Source organism: Gopherus flavomarginatus, chromosome 9, assembly GCF_025201925.1.
Source record: "Gopherus flavomarginatus isolate rGopFla2 chromosome 9, rGopFla2.mat.asm, whole genome shotgun sequence".
Classification (NCBI taxonomy): Eukaryota; Metazoa; Chordata; order Testudines; family Testudinidae; genus Gopherus; species Gopherus flavomarginatus.
This window is the reverse complement of record NC_066625.1, coordinates 70,090,242-70,113,550: the sequence shown is the minus strand read 5'-3', so window position 1 is coordinate 70,113,550 and position 23,309 is coordinate 70,090,242. Positions and strand designations below refer to the sequence as shown.

The following is a 23,309-nucleotide window of genomic DNA, read 5'->3' as shown; positions in this document are numbered from 1 at the left end:
TGTGCAGTGGAGTGTTTTGTGTTAGTAAGATGGATTGTTTGTTTTTGATGTCCTTACTTCCTGAGGGAGTTCATTCCACAGTCTCAGACCAGGCCCCAAGAAAGTTCTGTCTCCTACATAGATGATTTTTTCCCTTCCAGTAGAAAAGTAGATTGTGTCAGAAAAGTGAGGAGTTGTGTTGACCATGGCCTTCAACCCAGAGCTTTAGTCAATCTTTTAAATATAGCAGACTAGGTCATGGAGCACTAAGAAGATAAGGACTGAGACCTTGAACTTGATTCAATATTCTATGGAAAGCTAATCTAGAAAGTAGGGGACAGGTTTGATGTGTTTGCAATAGCCAGTGTTGCTGAAGAGATGTGTTGTAGTGTTCTGTAGTAGTTGTATAGTCACTTCATTTGCACCCCATTTGGCACACAACTCTTAAGTGGTGGGGAAGGTCCTCCATGTCTAGGTGGATTTAACCATAGTACTTCAAGGGCTTGATCCTGAAAGGTGCCGAGACGCTTCTGAAGTCAGTGGGAGTTGAGGGTACTCATAATCTCTAGGAGTTGATCAGCACCTTGCAGGATTGAACCCTAAATGACTCTCAAATGAAGCTGTCAAATCACTGTTCAAACATTAATTAATTAAATGTAACAGCACCCTGGTGAAGTGGATATTATCATCCCTGTTCTAGAGATGGGGAAACTGAGACACAGAGAAGTTAAGTGACCTTCCCCAGATCACTCAGCAGAAATGGAAATTGAACTCAGGAAAGCTGATCTCCATTCTTATGGGATGAATGCTAATAAACCACACTGCAACTACATTCTGTTGATGCCCTACATTCTCCACACTCCTCCATTCTTACTTTAAATTGGAGAGGGCACAGAGAAGAAATATGTGAATAATTAAAGGATTGGAAAATCTGTTTTATAGTGATAGACTCAAGGAGGTCAATCTAGGTAGCTTAATCTTCCTTTTGTCAAGGGGTGACTTGATCACAGTTTAAAAGTACTTGGGAAACAAAAAAATTGATAATAGGCTCTTCAGTCTAGCAAACAAAGATATAACAAGATCCAATAGCTGGAAACTGAAATTAGGTAAATTTGGACTAGAAATAAGGTGCACATTTTTAACAGTGATGGTAATTAACCATTGGAACAATTTACCAAGGACTGTGGTGGATTCTCCATCACTAGTAATTTTTAAATCAAGATTGGATGTTTTTCTAAAGGATAGGCTCTAATTCCAACAGAAATTAATTCAAGGAAGTTCTGTGGCCTGTGTTATAAACAGGGCAGACTAGATGATCACAGTAGTCTCTTCTGGTTTTGAAATCTATGAAAAATTATTTTTAAAGGAAGATCCAGTGAACCTGCTCTTGCCATTTAAACTGAAACAGGAAAAATATCAACTTAAAAGAAGTCCACATATTGTCAATGCATAATTATTCATCATAATTTTTAACAAGGAAACAACTGCAATCCGTATAATTTATCATCACAACCTACAGCAGACTATAAATTGATCAGACATAGTAAAGAAAGCTACTTGTTTCCAGTAGATACTTTCACGTCTCAAATAGTTATGAATAAATTTAATATTATTTAAAAAAATTTAAAATCTAAATTATTATATGACTTTATGGGAAACCTCTTCTACATCAAAGGGAGAGGATCCATTGATGTTTCATCTTCCTTCTTTTATTCCCTAATGATTGTCTTTCATCTTATCCGGATCAAAGAAAGTTTGAATTTGATTTCTATAAATAGCTAGAGACTCACATGGATACCTTTGCAATTTACATGACAGCTAGTTTCTTTATCAAGGCTCTGATCCAACTCTTATTAAAGTAAATGGATGTCTTTCATTTGACTTTAATGGGAGCTGTCAAGTCCGACATAAAGAAACTAATTGTCATGTAAATTGTGAAGTAACCGATGCATTACTAGGATACAAGGCAGCTGCATGATTTTGGAATAGAGTATTTGACCTCTGAATGTTCAGCCTAAAAATCCAGTCCTAGTCTAATATTACCACAAAATAACTCTCCAAGTTCTACCAGGCATTCACTCTCTCTTTCTTCAACGCTTAGCCAGACAGTCAGCCATAGCGATCATTCGCCATTTGGTCCGTTCCTGCACAACCGCAAAGGCTTGAAGGCGTGAGAGTCCAACACGGGAACAGACTTTATGAACTCATGTAATAAGGGGTCTGCCTCTGGGCCGCCTCTATCCCTTGGTTGGTGGAATTTTATCCTAGATGTTACAAGCCACGCAGAGAATGGCGTTTGCTGGAACGTCTTGTGGCATGCTTGTGACATGTCCAAAAAGTGTAAGGTGCCACCTGCGGACAATGGCCCCAGTAGTCTGTAGACCCGAGCGACCATAAACATCTGCATTACAGATGCAGGCATTAGGTAGATATTAGATAGGACTAAAACAGTTGCTAGGAAGATAATGTAAGCTAACACTAAACTTGCCCTAAGGGGAAAAAAACCTCTATTTAAAGAGAAATGGTTTCCGTCAAACAGGGTTTAAACATATCAATGGAAATTGTCATGACATAATTCAGAGACAAAAACAAGAACCCTTTATTTTTGACATGAAATGTTACCTTGTTGCCACAGTGCTAGGATTTAAATTCTTACTAATAATCAAATACCTAACAAGTTAGTTTGTAATAAATTAGTCAAATAAAAAAGCAATGCTTCACAGCCCTGGACTTGCAAGCCCAGAGACTGTGTTAATGCATATTAGTTATAATTTGTCTGTGTTGGGGGGAAAGCCATGTGTATACACATCTTGATAACTTTCAGCACCTGCTTTGAATTGAGAGATTGATGCAGGAGGTATGTAACCTAAGCTGGTTATGCTTGAACTCTAAAACATCCACCTGAATTTTCAGATAGGGAAGGCATTAGCTAACAGATTTTTTTTCCCCTATAAATGTAGCCATTGAGCAAAGGGACACATCAGTTTACTAAAAGCTAGCTATCAGAAACAGTCAGTTATTTTATAGCAGCACAGAGAAGCTCTCTTCAATGAACACGTGTTAAGGGAATAAACATTTTAAAGGAATACCTGATAAATCAGTTTAGAGACTGAGGAAAAACTAGTCTGGTGAAAAAATAGGTTACATTACATTATTTATCATTTGTTCAGTGTCAACACTATGCTCATGCTGTGCAAGACAAATAAAAAGGCAGTTCTGTCCTGAGGGACTTGCGTTCTAAGAGCCATATCCTCCTGCAAATCCTTACATAGTTGCTTAGTTTTTTACACATTAGGTAGTCCTGTTCCCATTAATGGAATGACTTGAGTCAGAAAGGAGGGGCAAAATAAGAGAAATCACACTGGAAGAGCCAGAGGAAAGTATCAATATAGTTTCCTTAATTTGCAGATTCCCAGGAAGGTTTCTGCAGACCTGGAAGCAAACAGAAAAGAAAATCAAAGAGGATCCTGGAGGATCAATCCCTACTGCCCTCAGAAAAGAATGTAGGGCTGACAAAGTTAGTGTATTATTATGTATAATACTGGATTATTCATTCACTTAATGTATTATATTGTAACCACAGGGTTCTCTTTCATTTTCTTCCTCCATGCTTTTTACTGTTGTGGCAAGATCTGTAACTAAAGTCATTTTTGATCATACAGAGAAAAAAAGGTGTAGGTCCTTTTAACACTTCCCTGTACATCAGTAATACACGTCTGTGAAAGGCTGGGCCAAATGGTTCCATTTTGACTCTCCTGAGGTGTCTGAAATATTTCAGGTTCAAAACCAAGGCACAACTTTGTACTGCTGAAAGTGATCTCTTATGCGTAGCTCCCTTATGCTCATGGTTGTAAAACTAATCTCAATCCTGCTTTTTGTGTTTACATATAAAAATTATCAAAATAAGGAACTTTATTTGGAAAAAGCAAATGTCAAATTAGAATTCCTCAATACATGCAGTTTTCAACAACCTGATTTTCAGAGCTGTTCTTGGAGATCAGAAGGACAATCTGTCTGGGACCAGATTAACTGTATAATTTGGAGAACTCCATTTGCTGGATAACTGTGGAACAATCGTCCCAGTTTTACTGCACATCTATTTGTGTTACAAGAATACTGCTCTTAATCATAATGGACCCAACCCCATTCACTGGATCCAGTATCTAAGTAACTGATTTGTTCCACTTGTTGTTTAATATACTCTTTTGTTCAGCTGTCTGAGAATATTCAGAGAAAGTAAGGAATGTTTCTACTTTTTCAAATATGTCAGCATTCATAAGAGAAACATTCACTAATATTACTGGAATAGTTTAAAATATATTAGTGTTCTGGTCCTTCGGACAGACTACTTGGTGCTGCTGTAGTTGGTGTGAAGCAGTTTTTTCATTTTTAAGCATGTGTTTTCAGAAATTTGTAAAATGAATGAAAATTTTCTCAGGTTTGAGCATAAAAATCAACATTTTTTTCCTACTAAATTGAAAAATCCTGTTGAATTATTTCCTTTAAAGTGCATGTGTCCTTCTCCCAAAGCAGTGTTTCACACTGTATGTAGTTTTGTTCTTAGTTTATAGAACAGTAGCAAAAGTGGGGGATTTTAGCATGCTGGGAAAACTGTTCCCACAGAGTAGTTATCAGTGGCTCGCAGTCAAGCTGGAAGGGCACATCAAGTGGGGTCCCGCAGAGCTCAGTTCTGGGTCTGGTTCTGTTCAATATCTTCATCAATGATTTAGATCAGTGTTTCCCAAACTTGGGACGCTGCTTGTTTAGGGAAAGCCCCTGGGAGGCCGGGCCAATTTGTTTACTTACTGCGTCTGCAGGTCTGGCCGATCGCAGCCCCCACTGGCCACGGTTCGCTACTCCAGGCCAATGGGAGCTGCGGGAAGCAGCACGGGCTGAGAGACGTACTGGGGACTGGACTAGATGACCTTTCGAGGTCCCTTCCAGTGTTTCGATTCTATGATTCACACCATCTGCACTGTAAGAATCTTATCACTACAGGACTTTGGAGAAATTATGGTTTTTGAGCTTAATAGCTTCTGTTTTAACACTGTTGGCAACGTTGTAGCACCATCAGAAACTAGAAACTGCTTATCGTTGAGGACCCTTTTCACTAGCTTGTAAGGATTATAACACAGCAGGTCCTTTGGGGGCATACTATAGTATAAAGGGGTTATAACACAGCAGGTCCTTTGGGGACATACCATAGTATAAAGGGGTTATAACACACAGGGCTGGCTCCAGGCACCAGCCCAGCAAGCAGGTGCTTGGAGCAGCCAACAGAGAGGAGCGGCACGTCTGGCTCTTCGGCAACAGGTCCTTCAGTCCCTCTCGGAGCGAAGGACCAGCCGCCAAATTGCCGCCGAAGACTGAAGAAGCAGCAGTAGTGCCGCATATCGCGATCGCATTTTTTTTTCCTTTTTGCTGCTTGGGGCAGCAAAAACCCTGGAGTCAGCCCTGATAACACAGCAGATGTAAAATGTGTATAGGAGTAATATTCTTATGCAGTCTAGTTAAAGACACCTTCTCTCAGTCTTGGAAGAATGAGTCTTGAGTGACTGTAAACTCTCATATTAGATTCTAAACTCTTCCCGTCAGGGACCATGTCTCCTCTGTATTGTGAGGCACCTAATATATTATTGGATACTGTAAAATGAAACAATTCAATTATAATAATGAGTTTTAAATGGGCTTATTTTATACAATAATTAGATCAAAGGAAACAAACTGGATAGAATCTATGAAAGCTAATCTCTCACACACAAAAAATCAACAGGGTGATCAACATAACAAAAAGGGCATGGCACTACTTATAGGCCCAAAGCTAATAGTATGGAATCCAATTTAAAAGGTGGAGATGGTAATTATATGATTATACAGTAACTCCTTGCTTAATGCAGTTATGTTCTTGAAAAATGCGACTTTAAGCAAAACTATGTTAAGCAAATCCAATTTCTCCATAAAAATTAATGTAAATGGGAGGGTTAGGTTCCAGGGAAATTGTTTTTCCCAGACAAAAGACATTATATACATATACAGTATATGTTTTAAACAATTTTAAACAAACAATTTAATGCAAGTATAAGTTTTAAACAATTTAATACTGTACTCAGAAAAAATGATTGTTAAGCTTGGTTGAGGTGGTGGAGTCAGAGGTGGAAGAGGGTGGATCGTCCGGCTGCTCCTCTTCATGTTCTTCCTTAACTGTCACAACTCGAAAAAACATATCTAGAGATGGTTGTTTGGCTTTCCTTTTTTCTTCTTGGTAAATTTCTTTATAGCAAGTCATTAGATGACCAACTCCCCTAATCACTTTGGAGCTGCGTTCCCTGTCAGGATCGTCGTCACTAAGGATCTGCAAGCCAGCTTCAATCATTTGGAAAGCTTCAGAAAGACGTTTGGCAGTCAAATTTCGATGAGTTGGTTCTTCTTTTACTTCTTGGCCCTCATCTTCCATTGCTCTCATCATGTCCAGTTGCATCAGGTCTTCATTGGTTAGCTCTTCTCCATGTGACTGCAGAAGTTGTGTAACGTCGGCTTCTTCCACCTTATCAAAACCCGCTTTCTTGGCCAAGCCGAGAATATCTTTCTTCATAGCGGGAACAACATCTTTAAATCCTTTTACATCATTGACACATTCAGGCCACAACTTCCCCCACACACCATTCATGCATGCCTGAGTAACTTCAGCCCAGGACTCACCAATGTTATTGATGCACTTGAGGATGTTGTAGTCACGCCAAAATTGCCGAATTGTAGGCTTGCCTTCTCCATCAGTGCCTCTGATGAGCTGGTCGAAAGTACGGCGTAAGTAATACGCCTTAAATGCAGCAATGGCTCCTTGGTCCATGGGCTGGATGAGTGATGTGGTGTTAGGTGGCAGAAAGACAACTTTGACGTTTTCGCACAGGTCGTCCAGATTGATTGGATGAGCTGGTACGTCAGCAATAAGTAATAAAATCTTGAAATCAAGATTTTCATTGGCACAGTATTCCTTCCATGCAGGGATGGCATAAAGAGTCAGCCATTCTGAAAAAATAGCTCCAGTTATCCATGCCTTCTTATTGGATCTCCAAATGACCGGAAGGTCTTCCTTTGAAAATCCCTTGAGAGCTCGTGGTGTTTCGAATTGGTACACTGTCAGCGGTTTCATTTTCATGTCTCCGGCAGCATTGCCACCTAGAAGCAAGGTTAGGCGGTCTTTAACTGCTTTAAATCCAGGAGCTGTCTTCTTGTCTCGGGAAATGTAAGACCGTTCAGGCATCATCTTCCAGTAGAGACTTGTTTCATTGACATTGAAGACTTGCTTAGGTGAATAGCCGCCTTCCTCAATTATTTTCTTGAGATACTCGGGGAATTTTTTAGCTGCTGCGGTATCAGCACTAGCCACCTCGCCGGACATCTTCATGTTGTGCAGGTGGAAGCGCCTCTTGAACCGATCAAACCATCCCCGACTTGCCATAAACATCTCTGTCTGTGATCCTTCACCTTGGTCTCTCTTTAATTTGTCATACAAACTTTTTGCTTTAGCTTGTATCATAGGCATACTTAGATGTATGTTCCGCTGGTTTTGGTCCTCTATCCACACTGAGAGAAGACGCTCCATGTTTTCCATCAAACTACTTCTTGATCGACTTATTTTAGTAGCACTAAGCGGTGTTACACACCGAGCACTAGCCCTGATCTTGTCGGCATTACTCCGAATCGTTCTCACAGTGGTCGGAGTAAGACCTAGAGTGATGCCAATGTCTACCGCACGCTCACCTGCATCAAAATGCCTTAAAACGTCTAATTTAGTACCCAAACAAATGGTTTTCCTGGTTTTCTTACTGGTAGTGGTACTACTACTACTAGGCACTCCACTATGACTTGCTCGGCGTTTTTGACTCATGATGCTGGGCGATACTGTACAATACAATCACAATGAGCACTCCACCATTATATTTAAAACAGACTTGCACAGGGTCACTGGAACAATGTCCTATGTCAGCTCCTTGAGCCCCTTCTGTTTCTTGCTCACGCACGTTAGCAGCAGCTCCCCTGTCCCCAAATCTCCCTGCAGTCACTAATCAGAGGATTCTCATGAACTTCTCCTAAAGCAACAGCGTTGATATCAGATGGGATATTTCTCAGGAAATGCCTTACTGCTAAATAATGAACTAGCACTCGGCTGAACCCTGAAGGGTTCACACGTTGTTGTTAATGTAGCCTTACACTTTACAAGGCAGCACAGATGGAGGCAGGAGCGAGGAGACACAACAGACTCACGGCAGTGGCTGCAAACACTTCCCTGTGGAAACTGAAGGTGATGATGAACTCATGCTATCCCGGCCTGCTGGAGCGCACCACTCCCTTCTCCGGACGGCGCATGCACTTGCTACTCTTCACTCCCTTCAGCCTGGAGTGGTTGGGGTCATGCAGCATCAATCAACTATTGAAAAGGAAAGAATTTGGAAAACCCATGTCATTCTCCATGGTAATCTGCTCCCCTACTGAAAGCCCTTTGGGTTTAGGCTAAGACTAGTTATGGAGTCAGTTTCACTTCCAGGTTCTTACTTTCACAGGAACCCTGCTGAAGGACCAAAGGCCTGTCTTCCGGGGTGCCCTGGAAAAACCAGCCCTGCTATACCTCCCATAGTAACCATGCGTGCAACACCGTGGCACTACTGCAGGCAATGTAGTTGTGACTGTTCTAAGAGGAGAAAAATCCTTTGGATTCTGCGTATCTCTCTTTACCCCATCTACCTTGTTATGTACTGCCTGGCTCTTAGAAATCCCACAGAGAAATCAGAACAGCCTAAAACACAAAAATATGAGTCCTGCAGTAACTGTCACTAATCCCATCAAGCTTGCACAGCCCTCAGGAATGACTCAGTGTCACATGTGATGGCGCCTTTTGTGATATGAATGCCTGTTCCATAGCAACTGGACTAAAGCCATCCCTTGTTTCACATGGGCCACCAAACATGGTAACGCCAGCTATAACATGCTAAGATCTTTCAGGCACTGCCAGTCTGCACTAGATTTAAACTATTCTAGTCTATTTTAGACAGTTTCTTATACCACACACATCACGGAAGTACCTGAGATCCGCAGAAGAAAAGCTCTGGTGTCCAGTTACCAATCTCCCAAATTCTAACTGTGTTGTAAAAAGAATTATATGTGATCACACTTACCCCAAATACAAGGCTGACATGTACATTACATAGTAGCAGCTTTTAAAACAAGAATTATCAAAAAATTCACAGACAGATAAGAGGAGCAGAATCTATCTATCACACTTATATGGTCCTGATTACCATAGCACTTAAATAGCACGTCACATTCTTCCATGTATTTATTCTCACATTTTTGATGTAGAAAAGTGCTATAATCTCTATTTTGCAGTCACATCGGCAGTTTGTGGCAGAGCAGGGAACAGGTCTTCCAAGTCCTAGGCGAACACCCTACCCATTGGATTATCCTTCCTCTCATTGAGTAGTACCTTGTTCCTTAAGTAGCCTCAGTATTTTCAATGGACCTGCTCATTCAGCAAAATGTTTCTCAATCTGAGAAGGTGAACAGACCCTGAACTAAAGGCTGGGCTACAAATATACGTTGTTGTCAGCAGAAAAGTGATAATCGATAATGATAATTATCAGATCATTTCTAAAAAAGAAGAAAAAAGTTACTTTGTCTCCCCTACACTTTCCTTTCTCATTACAGTAACTCCTCACTTAACCTCATCCTGGTCATTATTACATTGCTGATCAGTTAGACAACATGCTCGTTTAAAGTTGCACAATCAATCCTCCCTGATAACGTTGTTTGGTAGCCGCCTTCTTTTTCCACTGCTTGCAGGAAAAGCAGTCTGTTGGAGCTAGCTGGTAGGGGCTAGGAACCAGGGTGCACCGGCAGCCCCCCTATCAGCCCCCCTAAGTTCCCTCTGCGCAGCCGCTCAGCAGGCTATCAATTGCTTGGCAGTTCAGCTGCCCCTCCCCCCACTGCCGTGTGCTGCTCCTGCCCTCTGCCTTGGAGCTGCTCCAGGGAGCCTCCTGCTTGCTTGGGAGGGGGGGGAAGAAGAGGGGTGCTAATGTCAGGGTTTCCCCCTCCTCCCGCTCCTGTACCTTAGCTCCACAGAGAGTGGGGGACAAGCACGGCTCAGGAGGGAGGGAGCTTCCTGGCAGCAGCCGCTCTCGCAACTTGCTGATCTACTTAAAAAAGGCAATGTACTTAGAGTGGGGTCAGCGTACTTAAAGGGGCAATGCACGTCTCTCTCTCTCTGACACACACATGGTGTGTGTCTCTCCCTCTCACACACACACACACACACACACACACACACACACAGGTCAGTCCTTAGGCAAACGCAGCTGCATAGGGAAATTTGGGGCACCCCTGGGTCTTAGTGTCCAAACATCCACCTCTTCCTATCCCTGATCTGATCCTTCCTGCAGGCTCCCACAGCTAGCTGCTGCAGCCTAGTGAGTCTTCCTCCAGAGGGAATCTAGTAACTTAAAAGTGAAAAATCCATCCAATCTGCCAGTCCTATTAGCACAGCGGTGGGCAAACTACGATCGAGGGGCCACATCTGGCTCTTCAGATTTTTTAATCTGGCCCTTGAGCTTCTGCCAGGGAGCGAGGTCTGGGACTTGCCCTGCTCCGGCACTCCAGCTGGGAGCTTGCCCTGCTCCTTGCATGCTGTGGCTCTGCGCAGCTCTAGGAAGAAGTGGCATGTCCCCACTCTGGTTCCTACATATAAGGGCAGCCAGGGGAGTCTGCATGCTACCCCAACTCTGAGTGCCGCCCCCGCAGCTCCCACTGGAACCACGGCCAATGGGAGTTGCAGGGGTGGTGCCTGCTGCTGGGGCAGCACGCCGAGCTGCCTGGCTGCACCTCCACACAGGAGCTGGAGGGGGGATGTGCCTCTGCTTCCAGGAGCTACTTGAGATAAATGCTGCCTGAATCCTGCACCCATGACCCCCTCCTCACCCCCAACTCCCTGCCCCAGCCCTGATCCCCCTCTCGCCCTCCGAACTCCTTGGTCCCAGCCTGGAGCACTCTCCCGCACCTCCAACCCCTCATTCCCAGGCCCACCCCAGAGCCCAGAGCCCCAGCTGGAGCCCTCACCCCCCTACACACTCCAACCCCCTGCTCCAGCCCAGAGCCTCCTCCCTCACCCTGAACTCCTCATTTCTGGCCCCACGCCAGAGCCCACACCCCCGGCCAGAGCCTGCACCTCCTACCGCACCCCAACCTCCAACTGCATGAGCATTCATGACCCACCATACAATTTCCATACCCAGATGTGGCCCTCGGGCCAAAAAGTTTGCCCACCCCTGTGTTAGCACAACATTGAAAGTGTTAAAGAGCCATTTAAGTTAAAGAGCCATGCAAATAATGAAGCCATTTAACAGGCATTTGCCAACCCCTAGGTATATACTGTCATTTTCTGAATTTACTGACAAAAACAGTTGTGCATTACTGTAATATTTACTCAGGACATGTTAGTCTACAGGACCTTCATTTAAAATTTGCTTTAAAAATATTTCATTTGAAGATTATAAAATCACATCCCTAAAAATTCCTTGCATAGATTTTTAGATGCACAATCTGAGTATTCATCTTTAGCCTTAAATGCTTGGATCTTCAGATATAGTTTTTAAAATAAATCCTTCAAAAGACCACCCTTATCTAAAATACACATTTGCATTTTAATTACTATAGTACTGTAGGGAGGCGCCCTGGCTCCCTGCCGCGCCTGAGAGGGATGAGTCAGAACAGGTGCCTCCGTAGGCGGAGCCACCACCGCCTGTCCCCGCCCCCCAGAAGTCAAGGGGTGGGACAGGAAGTATAAAAGCCCGGCCTCAGCGCTCAGTTGGCTGCAGACTGCTGGAGAGGACAGATGCTGGTGCCTGAGCTCCCGCCGGGCCCAGCCTGCCTTGTGCTCACTACCCGGAGGAGCGCTGGCCTGAGCTTCCCCGTGCCTGGGATCCCAAGGAGCTGCCTGAGCTTCCTTGTGCCCAGGATCCCAAGGAGCTGCCTGAGCTTCCCTACGCCCAGTATCCTGAGGAACCCATGGTCTGGGACCCGCCGGATGACACTGGCAAAGGACAGGTACCTAGAGAGGGGGAGATTGGAAGTGGCCTGGGGGAAGCCGACCCCAGTCTGGCTCCAGGGGACCCTGAACCAATGTCAGTGTGTTGCGCCCAGGATTCCCCACTGACTGCAGCGAACCCTTGCCACTGCTAGGGCCCTGGGCTGGGACGCAGTGGAGTGGGAGGGCCTGTGTCCCCCCTGCCACACTTCCAAGGGTGGCAGATTCTCCCTCCCCCTGGCCTGAGGAGGCCTCTTGTGCTGTTTAACTCACTGTTCAGCCCCTGCTTGAGGGTCTGACCCTTACCTGGGTTTGTTGCCCCACCCTGCCCAAGGGCCTGGGCTTATATATTGTTGACTTGTTGCTCAGCCCCTGCTGAAAGGCCTGAGCTTGAACTGTGTGCTGCCCCGCAGTGCCCAAGAGCCTGGGCTATAGACTTTGTATTCGCTCAGCCCTGCTGGAAGGCCTGAGCTGTGAGCAGCTTACTGCCCTGCCCCACCCAAGGGCTGGGCTTATGTACTGTGTTGCTCAGCCCTGCTGAAATGTCTGAGCCCGAACTGCTTATAGACTCTGTACTTGCTCAGCCCTTGCTGAAGGGCCCTGAGCCTGAACTGCTTGTTGCCCTGCCCCTGCTCCAGGGCTGGGCTTATAGAACCTGTGTCAGCTTAGCCCCTGCTGAAGGGCTAGGACTCTGAATTGCTTAGAGACTATTTGTTTGCTCAGCCCCTGCTGACGGGTCTGGGCCCTGCACAGACTGCTGCCTGTAGGGAGGCGCCCTGGCTCCCCGCTGCGCCTAAGAGGGACGAGCCCCAGTACCGGACCCTTACAAGTACAAAAAAACTTGCTTGCAAAGTCTTTCTGTCCTTTCTGTCCATCTCTTTCTCCCTTCACCCCTCTGTTGAAGAGAGCCCTTAAAAGGACAGCACCCCTTTCTTTCCAGATATCTGGAACAGAATGAGTTTCCCTTTCTTTACTTCTGACTAGCTGATGAAGTAGTTTTAAGAGAACCCTCTAGCAAAATCAGTACCTTAGTAAGATATAAAATCCTTTGTTATGCCTAAAATCTTTGGAAACATATATTTTAAAGTTGGTGAAACTTCATAAACACTTCTATTTATTGTTATGGAGATCACACAAAGTAAATTAGTGTTCCCTTTTTCTAAAAGCAATGAATATTGTTATGAACATGCTAAACCTTTGTGACTGATTGATTTAAAGTAATGTCTTTGTTTCAGTGAGTTAAATATGTAGTAATCTGGAATGATTATTTGAAGGCTTAAGAGTACATTTAAAATATAAAATCACCTTAGAAATATCAATTAAGAAAATGTAAAACACGGAAGAACTGCATCATGTATTCCATAATATTTAATATTCGGCCAGGGATGGTAATCATATGATTATACAGTAACACCTTGCTTAATGTTGGAGTTATGTTCTTAAAAAATGTGACTTTAAGCAAAACAATGTAAAGCGAATCCCATTTCCCCATAAAAATTAGTGTAAATTGGGGGGTTAGGTTCCAGAAAAAAGAATTCGCCAGACAAAAGACATTATATACATGTACGGTACAAGTTTATTAAACAATTTCAAACGAACAATTTAAAACTGTACTCAGCAATGATGATAGTTAAGCTTGGTTGAGGTGGTGGAGTCAGAGGTGGAAGAGGGTGGATCATCCAGCTGCTCCTCTTCATGTTCTTCCTTAACTGTCACAACTCGAAAAAACATATCTAGAGATGGTTGTTTGGCTTTCCTTTTTTCTTCTTGGTAAACTTCTTTATAGCAAGTCATTAGATGACCAACTCCCCTAATCACTTTGGAGCTGCGTTCCCTGTCAGGATCGTCGTCACTAAGGATCTGCAAGCCAGCTTCAATCATTTGGAAAGCTTCAGAAAGACGTTTGGCAGTCAAATTTCGATGGGTTGGTTCTTCTTTTACTTCTTGGCCCTCGTCTTCCATTGCTCTCATCATGTCTAGTTGCATCAGATCTTCATTGGTTAGCTCTTCTCCATGTGACTGCAGAAGTTGTGTAACGTCGGCTTCTTCCACCTCAACAAAACCTGCTTTCTTGGCCAAGCTGAGAATATCTTTCTTCATAGCGGGAACACCATCTTTAAATCCTTTTACATCATTGACACATTCAGGCCACAACTTCCCCCACACACCATTCATGCATGCCTGAGTAACTTCAGCCCAGGACTCACTAATGTTATTGATGCACTTGAGGATGTTGTAGTCACGCCAAAATTGCCGAATTGTAGGTTTGCCTTCTCCATCAGTGCCTCTGATGAGCTGGTCGAAAGTACGGCGTAAGTAATACGCCTTAAATGCAGCAATGGCTCCTTGGTCCATGGGTTGGATGAGTGATGTGGTGTTAGGTGGCAGAAAGACAACTTTGACGTTTTTGCACAAATTATCCAGGTTGATTGGATGAGCTGGTGCATTATCAATAAGTAATAAAATCTTGAAATCAAGATTTTTATTGGCACAGTATTCCTTCCATGCAGGGACAGCATAGAAAGTCAGCCATTCTGAAAAAATAGCTCCAGTTATCCATGCCTTCTTATTGGATCTCCAAATGACCGGAAGGTCTTCCTTTGAATATCCCTTGAGAGCTCGTGGTGTTTTGAATTGGTACACTGTCAGCGGTTTCATTTTCATGTCTCCGGCAGCATTGCCACCTAGAAGCAAGGTTAGGTGGTCTTTAGCTGCTTTAAATCCAGGAGCTGTCTTCTCCTCTTGGGAAATGTAAGTCCGTTCAGGCATCCTCTTCCAGTAGAGGCTCGTTTCATTGACATTGAAGACTTGCTTAGGTGAATAGCCGCCTTCCTCAATTATTTTCTTGAGATACTCGGGGAATTTTTTAGCTGCTGCGGTATCAGCACTAGCCACCTCGCCGGACATCTTCATGTTGTGCAGGTGGAAGCGCCTCTTGAACCGATCAAACCATCCCCGACTTGCCATAAACATCTCTGTCTGTGATCCTTCACCTTGGTCTCTCTTTAATTTGTCATACAAACTTTTTGCCTTAGCTTGTATCACAGGTAAACTTAGAGGTATGTTCCGCTGGTTTTGGTCCTCTATCCACACTGAGAGAAGACGCTCCATGTTTTCCATCAAACTACTTCTTGATCGACTTATTTTAGCAGCACTAAGCGGTGTTACACACCGAGCACTAGCCCTGATCTTGTCGGCATTACTCCGAATTGTTCTCACAGTGGTCGGAGTAAGACCTAGAGTGATGCCAATGTCTACTGCACGCTCACCTGCATCAAAATGCCTTAAAACGTCTAATTTAGTATCCAAACAAATGGTTTTCCTGGTTTTCTTACTGGTAGTGGTACTACTACTACTAGGCACTCCACTATGACTTGCTCGGCGTTTTTGACTCATGATGCTGGGTGATTCTGTACAGTACAATCACAATGAGCACTCCACCATTATATTTAAAACAGACTTCCACAGGGTCACTGGAACAATGTCCTATGTCAGCTCCTTGAGCCCCTTCTGTTTCTTGCTCACGCACGTTAGCAGCAGCTCCCCTGTCCCCAAATCTCCCTGCAGTCACTAATCAGAGGATTCTCATGAACTTCTCCTAAAGCAACAGCGTTGATATCAGATGGGATATTTCTCAGGGAATGCCTTACTGCTAAATAATGAACTAGCACTCGGCTGAACCCTGAAGGGTTCACACGTTGTTGTTAATGTAGCCTCACACTTTACAAGGCAGCACAGATGGAGGCAGGAGCGAGGAGACACAACAGACTCACGGCAGTGGCTGCAAACACTTCCCTGTGGAAACTGATGGTGATGATGAACTCATGCTATCCCGGCCTGCTGGAGCGCACCACTCCCTTCTCCGGACGGCGCATGCACTTGCTACTCTTCACTCCCTTCAGCCTGGAGTGGTTGGGGTCATGCAGCATCAATCAACTATTGAAAGGGAAAGAATTTGGAAAACCCATGTCATTCTCCATGGTAATCTGCTCCCCTACTGAAAGCTCTTTGGGTTTAGGCTAAGACTAGTTATGGAGCCAGTTTCACTTCCAGGTTCTTACTTTCACAGGAACCCTGCTGAAGGACCAAAGGCCTGTCTTCCAGGGTGCCCTGGAAAAACCAGCCCTGCTGTACCTCCCATAGTAACCATACACGCAACACCGGGGCAGCACTGCAGCCAATGTAGCTGTGACTGTTATAAGAGGAGAAAAATGTTTGCTGTAGGGCTGCACCCCTTTCTGCTGTTTGTGGGCTGGGGCAGAGACATGCAGCTGGCATTGAAGTGAATGGCAAAGCTCCCATTAATTTCACACACTTCCATGGGAGTAGGGCCAGGTTCTGAGCATCCCTACACCGCTACTCCCCCTTGCTAAAGCGAAGCAGGCACTGGAAAGCTAATAACTTGCTTTAGGTGGGCTGCTGCCCCCGTTTTCCTATCCCCCTCCCGCAAAGGGGGGAGTGGATGGAATGTTGTGTCAACAGACACACAATAGTAAGGCGGGGCTGCCAATGTGCAGCCCTGCAGCTGCTTTGCAGGTGGCTGGTAGCCTTGGGCGGAGCCTCTGCAAGTGCTCTGCGTAGGGCCCTATTCCCAAGCAATTCCATCATTAAAGGGAAACGACCCAGGGCCCATCCCTTTGTGATTTACCATGATGAGATAATGACCAAGGTACCAAGAACTGTTGTTTGATGGCAAAAATCCTTTGGATTCTGCGTATCTCTCTTTACCCCATCTACCTTATGTACTGCCTGGCTCTTAGAAATCCCACAGAGAAATCAGAACAGCCTAAAACACAAAAATATGAGTCCTGCAGTAACTGTCACTAATCCCATCAAGCTTGCACAGCCCTCAGGAATGACTCAGTGTCACATGTGATGGTGCCTTTTGTGATATGAATGCCTGTTCCATAGCAACTGGACTAAAGCCACCCCTTGTTTCACATGGGCCACCAATCATGGTAACGCCAGCTATAACATGCTAAGACCTTTCAGGCACTGCCAGTCTGCACTAGGTTTAAACTATTCTAGTCTATTTTAGACAGTTTCTTATACCACACACATCACGGAAGTACCTGAGATCCGCAGAAGAAAAGCTCTGGTGTCCAGTTACCAATCTCCCAAATTCTAACTGTGTTGTAAAAAGAATTATATGTGATCACACTTACCCCAAATACAAGGCTGACATGTACATTACATAGTAGCAGATTTTAAAACAAGAATTATCAAAAAATTCACAGACAGATTCTGCTCCTCTTATCTATCTATAACACTTATATGGTCCTGATTACCATAGCACTTAAATAGCACCTCACATTCTTCCATGTATTTATTCTCACATTTTTGATGTAGAAAAGTGCTATAATCTCTATTTTGCAGTCACACCGGCAGTTTGTGGCAGAGCAGGGAACAGGTCTTCCACGTCCTAGGCGAACACCCTACCCATTGGATTATCCTTCCTCTCATTAAGTAGTACCTTGTTCCTTAAGTAGCCTCAGTAATTTCAATGGACCTGCTCATTCAGCAAAATGTTTCTCAATCTGAGAAGGCGAACAGAACAGGCTGGGCTATAAATATACGTTGTTGTCAGCAGAAAAGTGATCATCGATCATGATAATTATCAGATCATTTCTAAAAAAGAAGAAAAAAGTTACTTTGTCTCCCCTGCACTTTCCTTTCTCATTACAGTAACTCCTCACTTAACCTCATCCTGGTCATTATTACATTGCTGATCAGTTAGACAACATGCTCGTTTAAAGTTGCACAATCAATCCTCCCTTATAACTTGGCAGCCGCCTTCTTTTTCCACTGCTTGCAGGAAGAGCAGCCCTTGGAGCTGGGGTGGGGAGCCTGGAACCAGGGTGGACCAGCAGCCGCCCTATCAGCTCCCCTACGTTCCCTCTGCGCAGCCGCTTAGCAGGCTATCAATTGCTTGGCAGTTCAGCTGCCCCTCCCCCCCCACTGCCATGTGCTGCTCCTGCCCTCTGCCTTGGAGCTGCTCCCAGGAGCCTCCTGCTTGCTTGAGGCGGGGGGACGGGAAAGGAGGGGGTGCCTATGTCAGGGTCTCCCCCTCCTCCTGCTCCTGTATCTTAGCTCCACAGAGAGCGGGGCTCCTGGCTCACCACACAACAGGGCTCAGGAGGGAGGGAGCTTCCTGGCTGCAGCTGCTGTCTCTGTTTGCTGATCTAATTAATAAGGCAGAGTACTGAGAGTGGGGTCAACGTACTTAAAGGGGAAATGCCCCTCTCTCTCTCTGGCACACACACGCGCACACACACACACACACAGGGTTGCCCTTAGACAGACACAGCTCCATAGGGCATCTGAAAATTTGGGGCACCCCGGGTCTTAGTGTCCACCTGCCCACCTCATCCTATGCCTGTTTTGACCCATCCTGCAGGCTCCCACAGCTGCGTCTCTGCACAGGAGCGGAAGATTGGACATGCAGCTGCTTCCGGGAGCTTCTTGAGGTAAGCGCTGCCTGAAGCCTGCACCCATGACCCACTCCTCACCCCCAATTCCCTGCCCCAGCCTTGATCCCCCTGCCGCCCTCCAAACTCCTTAGTCCCAGCCCGGAGCACCCTCCTGCACCCCCAATTCCTCACTCCCAGCCCCACCCCAGAGCTCATACCCCCAGCTGGAGCCCTCACCCCCCCACACACTCCAACCCCCTGCTCCAGCCCAGAGCCCCCTCCCTTACCCTGAACTCCCCATTTCTGTCCCCACCCCAGAGCCTGCACATCCTCCCACACCCCAGCCCCCAATTGCATGAGCAGTCGTGACCCACCATACAATTTCCATACCCAGATGTGGCCCTCGGGCCAAAAAGTTTGCCCACCCCTGTATTAGCACAACATTGAAACTGTTTAAAGAGCCATTTAAATTAAAGAGCCATTCAAGTAATGAAGCCATTTAACAGACATTTGCCAACCCCTAGGTATATACGAGGGGTAAGCAACCTAGGCGGCACACGAGCTGATTTTCAGTGGCACTCACGCTGCCCGGGTCCTGGCCACTGGTCTGGGGGGGGCTCTGCATTTTAATGAAGTTTCTTAAACATTTTAAAAACCTTATTTACTTTACATACAATAATAGTTTAGTTATATATTATAGACTTATGGAAAGAGACATTATAAAAATGTTGAAATGTATTACTGGCACGCGAAACCTTAAATTACACTGAATAAATGAAGACTTGGCACACCACTTCTGAAAGGTTGTTGACCCCTGGTATATAGTCAGTTTCTGAATTTACTGACAAAAACAGTTGTGCATTACTGTAATATTTACTCAGAACATGTTAGTCTACAGGACCTTAGTTTAAAATTTGCTTTAAAAATATTTCATTAGAAGATTGAAGATTATAAAATCACATCTCTAAAAAATCCTTGTGCATCTAAAAATCTATGCAATCTGAGTATTCATCTTTAGCCTTACATGCTTGGAACTTAGACATAGCTTTTTAAATAAATCCTTCAAAAGATCACCCTTATCTAAAATACACATTTTCATTTTAATTACTATAGTACAAAAAAAAACTTGCTTGCAAAGTCTTCCTGTCCTTTCTGTCCATCCCTTTCTTCCTTCACCCCCCTGTTGAAGAGAGTCCTTAAAAGGACAACACCCAGATATCTGGAACAGAATGAGTTTCCCTTTCTTTACTTCTGACTAGTTGATGAAGTAGTTTTAAGAGAAGCCTCTAGCAAAATCAGTACCTTTAGTAAGATATAAAAAGAGTACACTTAAAATATAATATCTCCTTAGAAATACTGATTAAGAAAATGTAAAACAGAGAAGCTGCATCATGCATTCCATAATATTTAATGTTGTATTCAGCAGGACAGATGACTTGCTCTTCTTGCAAATTTTTGCAAATAAATCTCTGACAAACTTCAGAGTGTATCAAAATACCTGTGACTGACATTTTTTATTCCCAAGTTTAGAGCTTTTAATTAGGTACCTTCTGCATGCACTGGTGCCACACATTCTGCATGAGGGAGAGGGCATGGGGGTCTCTGCGGGGAACTGTGACTCTCCACCACTGTGAGGCGGGCCAGGTGGTTTTGGTATCCTTGCTGCCTTGTCCCTCCCCACCACCACCACCCCAGGCTGGGACCCCTGGCTGCTGTTGTCGGGCATAGGGGCACCAGTTTAATAATAGTGCTTAGGGCCCCATAAATCCTAAGGACAGTGCTTTCTCTCTCTCCCCCCCACATACACACGGTGTGTGTCTGGGTCTCTCTCGGCCATGCTGTGTCTCCTCCTTCTATTCCTGATGCCTTGTAGAGTGTAAGGCTACATTAACAATGTGTTAACCCTTGAGGGCTCATCCGAGTGCTAGTTCATCATTAAGCAGTAAGACATCCCCTGGGAAATATCCCACCCTCTGCCTCCACCACCTCAACCAAGCCTCACACTCATCATTGCTGTGTATAGTATTAAACTGTTTGTTTAGAACTTCCACACTCTCTCTCTCTAGTCTTTTGTCTGGCAAAAAAATTTCCCTGGAACCTAATCCCCCCCATTTACATTACTTCGCTTAACATTGTTTCCCTTAAAGTAGCATTTTTCAGGAACATAACTACAATATTAAGCAAGAAGTTACTGTATGTGGTTTTGTGCCTTTTAACTGCTAACCAGCTAATAGAAAACAACTGTGATGTGTACAACTTGATAACTATAGCAATAAATAGCATGAGGAGCTCTGCATTGAAATACAGAGTACTTTTAAATTTTATAACAGAGATGGGAGGTCCTTGAACAGACAAGACTATTGATTTTTGTCCATGTTAGTGTGAGAAATATATCATGATAATATTATAATTATTGTTCCACTCTCACTGACCATAGCTATCTAAAGAGTGCTGCTTGTTTGCCCATGGCTATCCCCAGATCCCCCTGCCTTATAATTACAATTGTCAGACATCTGGATCCAGCTGCCACCTGAAATAATTATAGTAAAGATGGGTGAACAAATATCTCCATATAATTTGTCTTTTACAAACTATAATGTAGATCAAACTCCACCATTAAACAGAACCTATGACCACATTGCCTCACAGGTGGAGGCATGCTGTGTGTACTGGATGAAGAGTACCAGTTAACCTCCACCACAGCCCCAGCATATGCAATTATATGTGACGAGGGTAGCTACCTGATGCCCTTCAGCCCAAGACCCTTCCAAGCTACCTCAACCTCAAGTCAGGAGTTTCACCAGATACAGTGAAACATGGAACTAGGTGAAAATAAATGATTCCATACTTGTTTACAATTTCTGAAAACAATTTGCAAAGGTAAGTAAGCAAAGGTCCATAGAGTTTGCTTGCTGGGAACTGTAAAATGTTGAAAATTAAAAATGATGATCTGGAAGAGGAATTGAGCAAATAGGTGGAAGCATTTGCAGAGGACTCTGGGAAAGTTCAGAGGGACCTAGCCAAGCTAGGTCAATGGACAACATGATAGCAGATGCAATTAATGTTGGCAAAAGCAAGTCATTCACAGTGAAAAGGATTATTTGAACTACCTGCACATACCTTACTAGCTTCTTAATTAACTGTAACAATTCAGAAAAAGACCTGAGCATCACTGTGAACAGACCAATGAAGACCTCTAGTCAATGTGCAGCAGCAATCAAAAACACAAATGTCATGTTAGGATGCAAATAGTTGGAGAATAATACTGAAAATATTATAATACCACTATCTGAATTAGTGGTACACTCCAACCTGAATCACATGTTCATTTTCCTGGTCACCACATCTCTAATAGGAGATCACAGAAATACATGAGAGTCATAGATAAAGATGAGAATAGTCTGAGGCAGAGGAAAACATTCCTTCATCAAACACTTAGAAATATCATTAAACCAATATCACATTACTGAGTCCTGTCTTTAAATACACGTATTCTTAATTGGTCCAAGCCAAGAGACCAGATCTAAAGACAGTATATCAGTCTCATTTTACATATAATAGGAATATGAGCATCAAGGAGAGGCAGATATATTCTCTTATTAAAAAAAACCTTCACCATGTTTTCATATTTTAACACTTTTCTCTAAGTTTTGTAATGTACTTGGGATAGGTGCAGGGAGGAAATTCAAATATATTTTAATTTTTAAAATTACCCTTTAAAAATAAATTATTACTTATTCTGCCTATATTTTTAAATGAAAGACATTCTGCAGCCTGATTTGAACTTTATTTTTTTAAATCAATCACCCTAATTTTAAAGCATTACATTATATTGTGAAAGTGTATTTGCAGGGGCTTGGGGGTGGAGTTTAAAAACAAGGCGTTGTAATGTTCACTGTACCAAACCGACCGCTCCACCATTAACACACCCCAGGGAACTAAGCATGTCGCTTTCGGCACATGGAGACGGGATTGTAGCTCTGCTCCAGGCAGAAGGAATGTCTGAAAAGGGTTTGACACCACTCCACGATGCAGGGCAGCAATTATACCAAGGTAGGAACCCCTGCAAGGTCCTTTAATTGTACAGTCCAAACACAGCTCCCTTTTCATCCCCTGCAGAATATATATATATACACACCTCGACACACACACAGAGTTCCGCAATGCAATCAGCCGAGCCGGTCGGTGGCAATCACACCCATGCAGTCTCCTCCAGCTAGAGCTGGTGCTCAACTAGAGCATCCTAAGAGGCAGCACCGCCCAGCCGGCTGCGTGCAGCTCAGAGCGCTGCAAGACCCTTCCTGCGCCGCGCGGCAGCCGGGGCACGGCTTCTCCCGGGGTGCGGGAAGGGCAGAGGCTCAGCCAGGCAGAGCGCGCTGGGATGGACCGCACCAGTGCCTGTGTGTCTCTGCGGGAGGCTGGCGGAGATGCATCCCTGCCCGGGAGGGGGAGCGAGGCAGCGTGCCCGCGGCGCTGGGCGGGGGGTCGCGGGCTTACCCTTCTGCAGTGTCACCTGCGGTGCAGCCGGCCGTCAGTCCGTCTGCCCGAGCCACGGAGCCACCCCTCCCCAAAACAGCGCTGTCAACAGGCAGCTCGCTCCCCAGCTGGGCGGCTGCGCAACCTCAATCTCAGCGCCGAGTGCTGAGCACGCTGGGACTCGTAGTCCGAGAAGCCCAGGGCGTCCTAATACTAGCGGTCTAAGCCCCCTCCAGCCTCCCTGCTCCTTCGAGCCCCAGGCAGCAGCATCCTCCCTTCACCACCCCCATATGTATCCTTCTCCCTCTACCACAGCAGGACCGCGGTCCTTCCCCACCACACCCATGTGTATCCTCCTCCCTCCACCACCG

At 44.7% G+C, this 23,309-nt stretch overlaps 2 protein-coding genes across 7 annotated transcripts in view; both read right to left on the bottom strand.

Annotated features, from left to right (window-relative positions):
* LOC127057813 (tropomodulin-2) overlaps window positions 1-10,179 on the bottom strand; it is a 58,141-nt gene extending 47,962 nt beyond the window's left edge. Inside the window, exons 1-3 of one of the 2 annotated variants that reach the window (XM_050966918.1) lie at window positions 10,083-10,179; window positions 9,060-9,115; window positions 8,245-8,407 (exon numbers count right to left, since the gene is read on the bottom strand). The gene's annotated coding sequence lies outside the window, so the exon portion shown is untranslated. The remainder of the gene's footprint in view (window positions 1-8,244; window positions 8,408-9,059; window positions 9,116-10,082) is intronic. The other variant, XM_050966920.1, reaches the window with a different exon arrangement.
* On the bottom strand, window positions 5,653-23,095 carry LOC127057804 (tigger transposable element-derived protein 1-like). Of its 5 annotated transcripts, none has more exons than XM_050966905.1 (3): window positions 22,960-23,095; window positions 15,322-15,988; window positions 5,653-7,740 (listed from the first exon to the last, which is right to left on the bottom strand). In XM_050966905.1, the coding sequence occupies exons 2-3, from the start codon at window positions 15,446-15,448 to the stop codon at window positions 6,086-6,088; spliced, it is 1,782 nt and encodes a 593-aa protein (XP_050822862.1). In that variant the 5' UTR covers window positions 15,449-15,988; window positions 22,960-23,095; the 3' UTR covers window positions 5,653-6,085. The 5 variants fall into 5 exon arrangements, with proteins under 5 accessions (XP_050822862.1, XP_050822861.1, XP_050822864.1 ...); XM_050966904.1 differs by lacking the exons at window positions 5,653-7,740; window positions 22,960-23,095 and adding exons at window positions 17,125-17,180; window positions 17,389-17,408 and having other exon boundaries at window positions 13,420-15,988; XM_050966907.1 differs by lacking the exons at window positions 5,653-7,740; window positions 22,960-23,095 and adding an exon at window positions 22,601-22,648 and having other exon boundaries at window positions 13,420-15,988.
* Window positions 23,096-23,309: the final 214 nt, after the last annotated feature.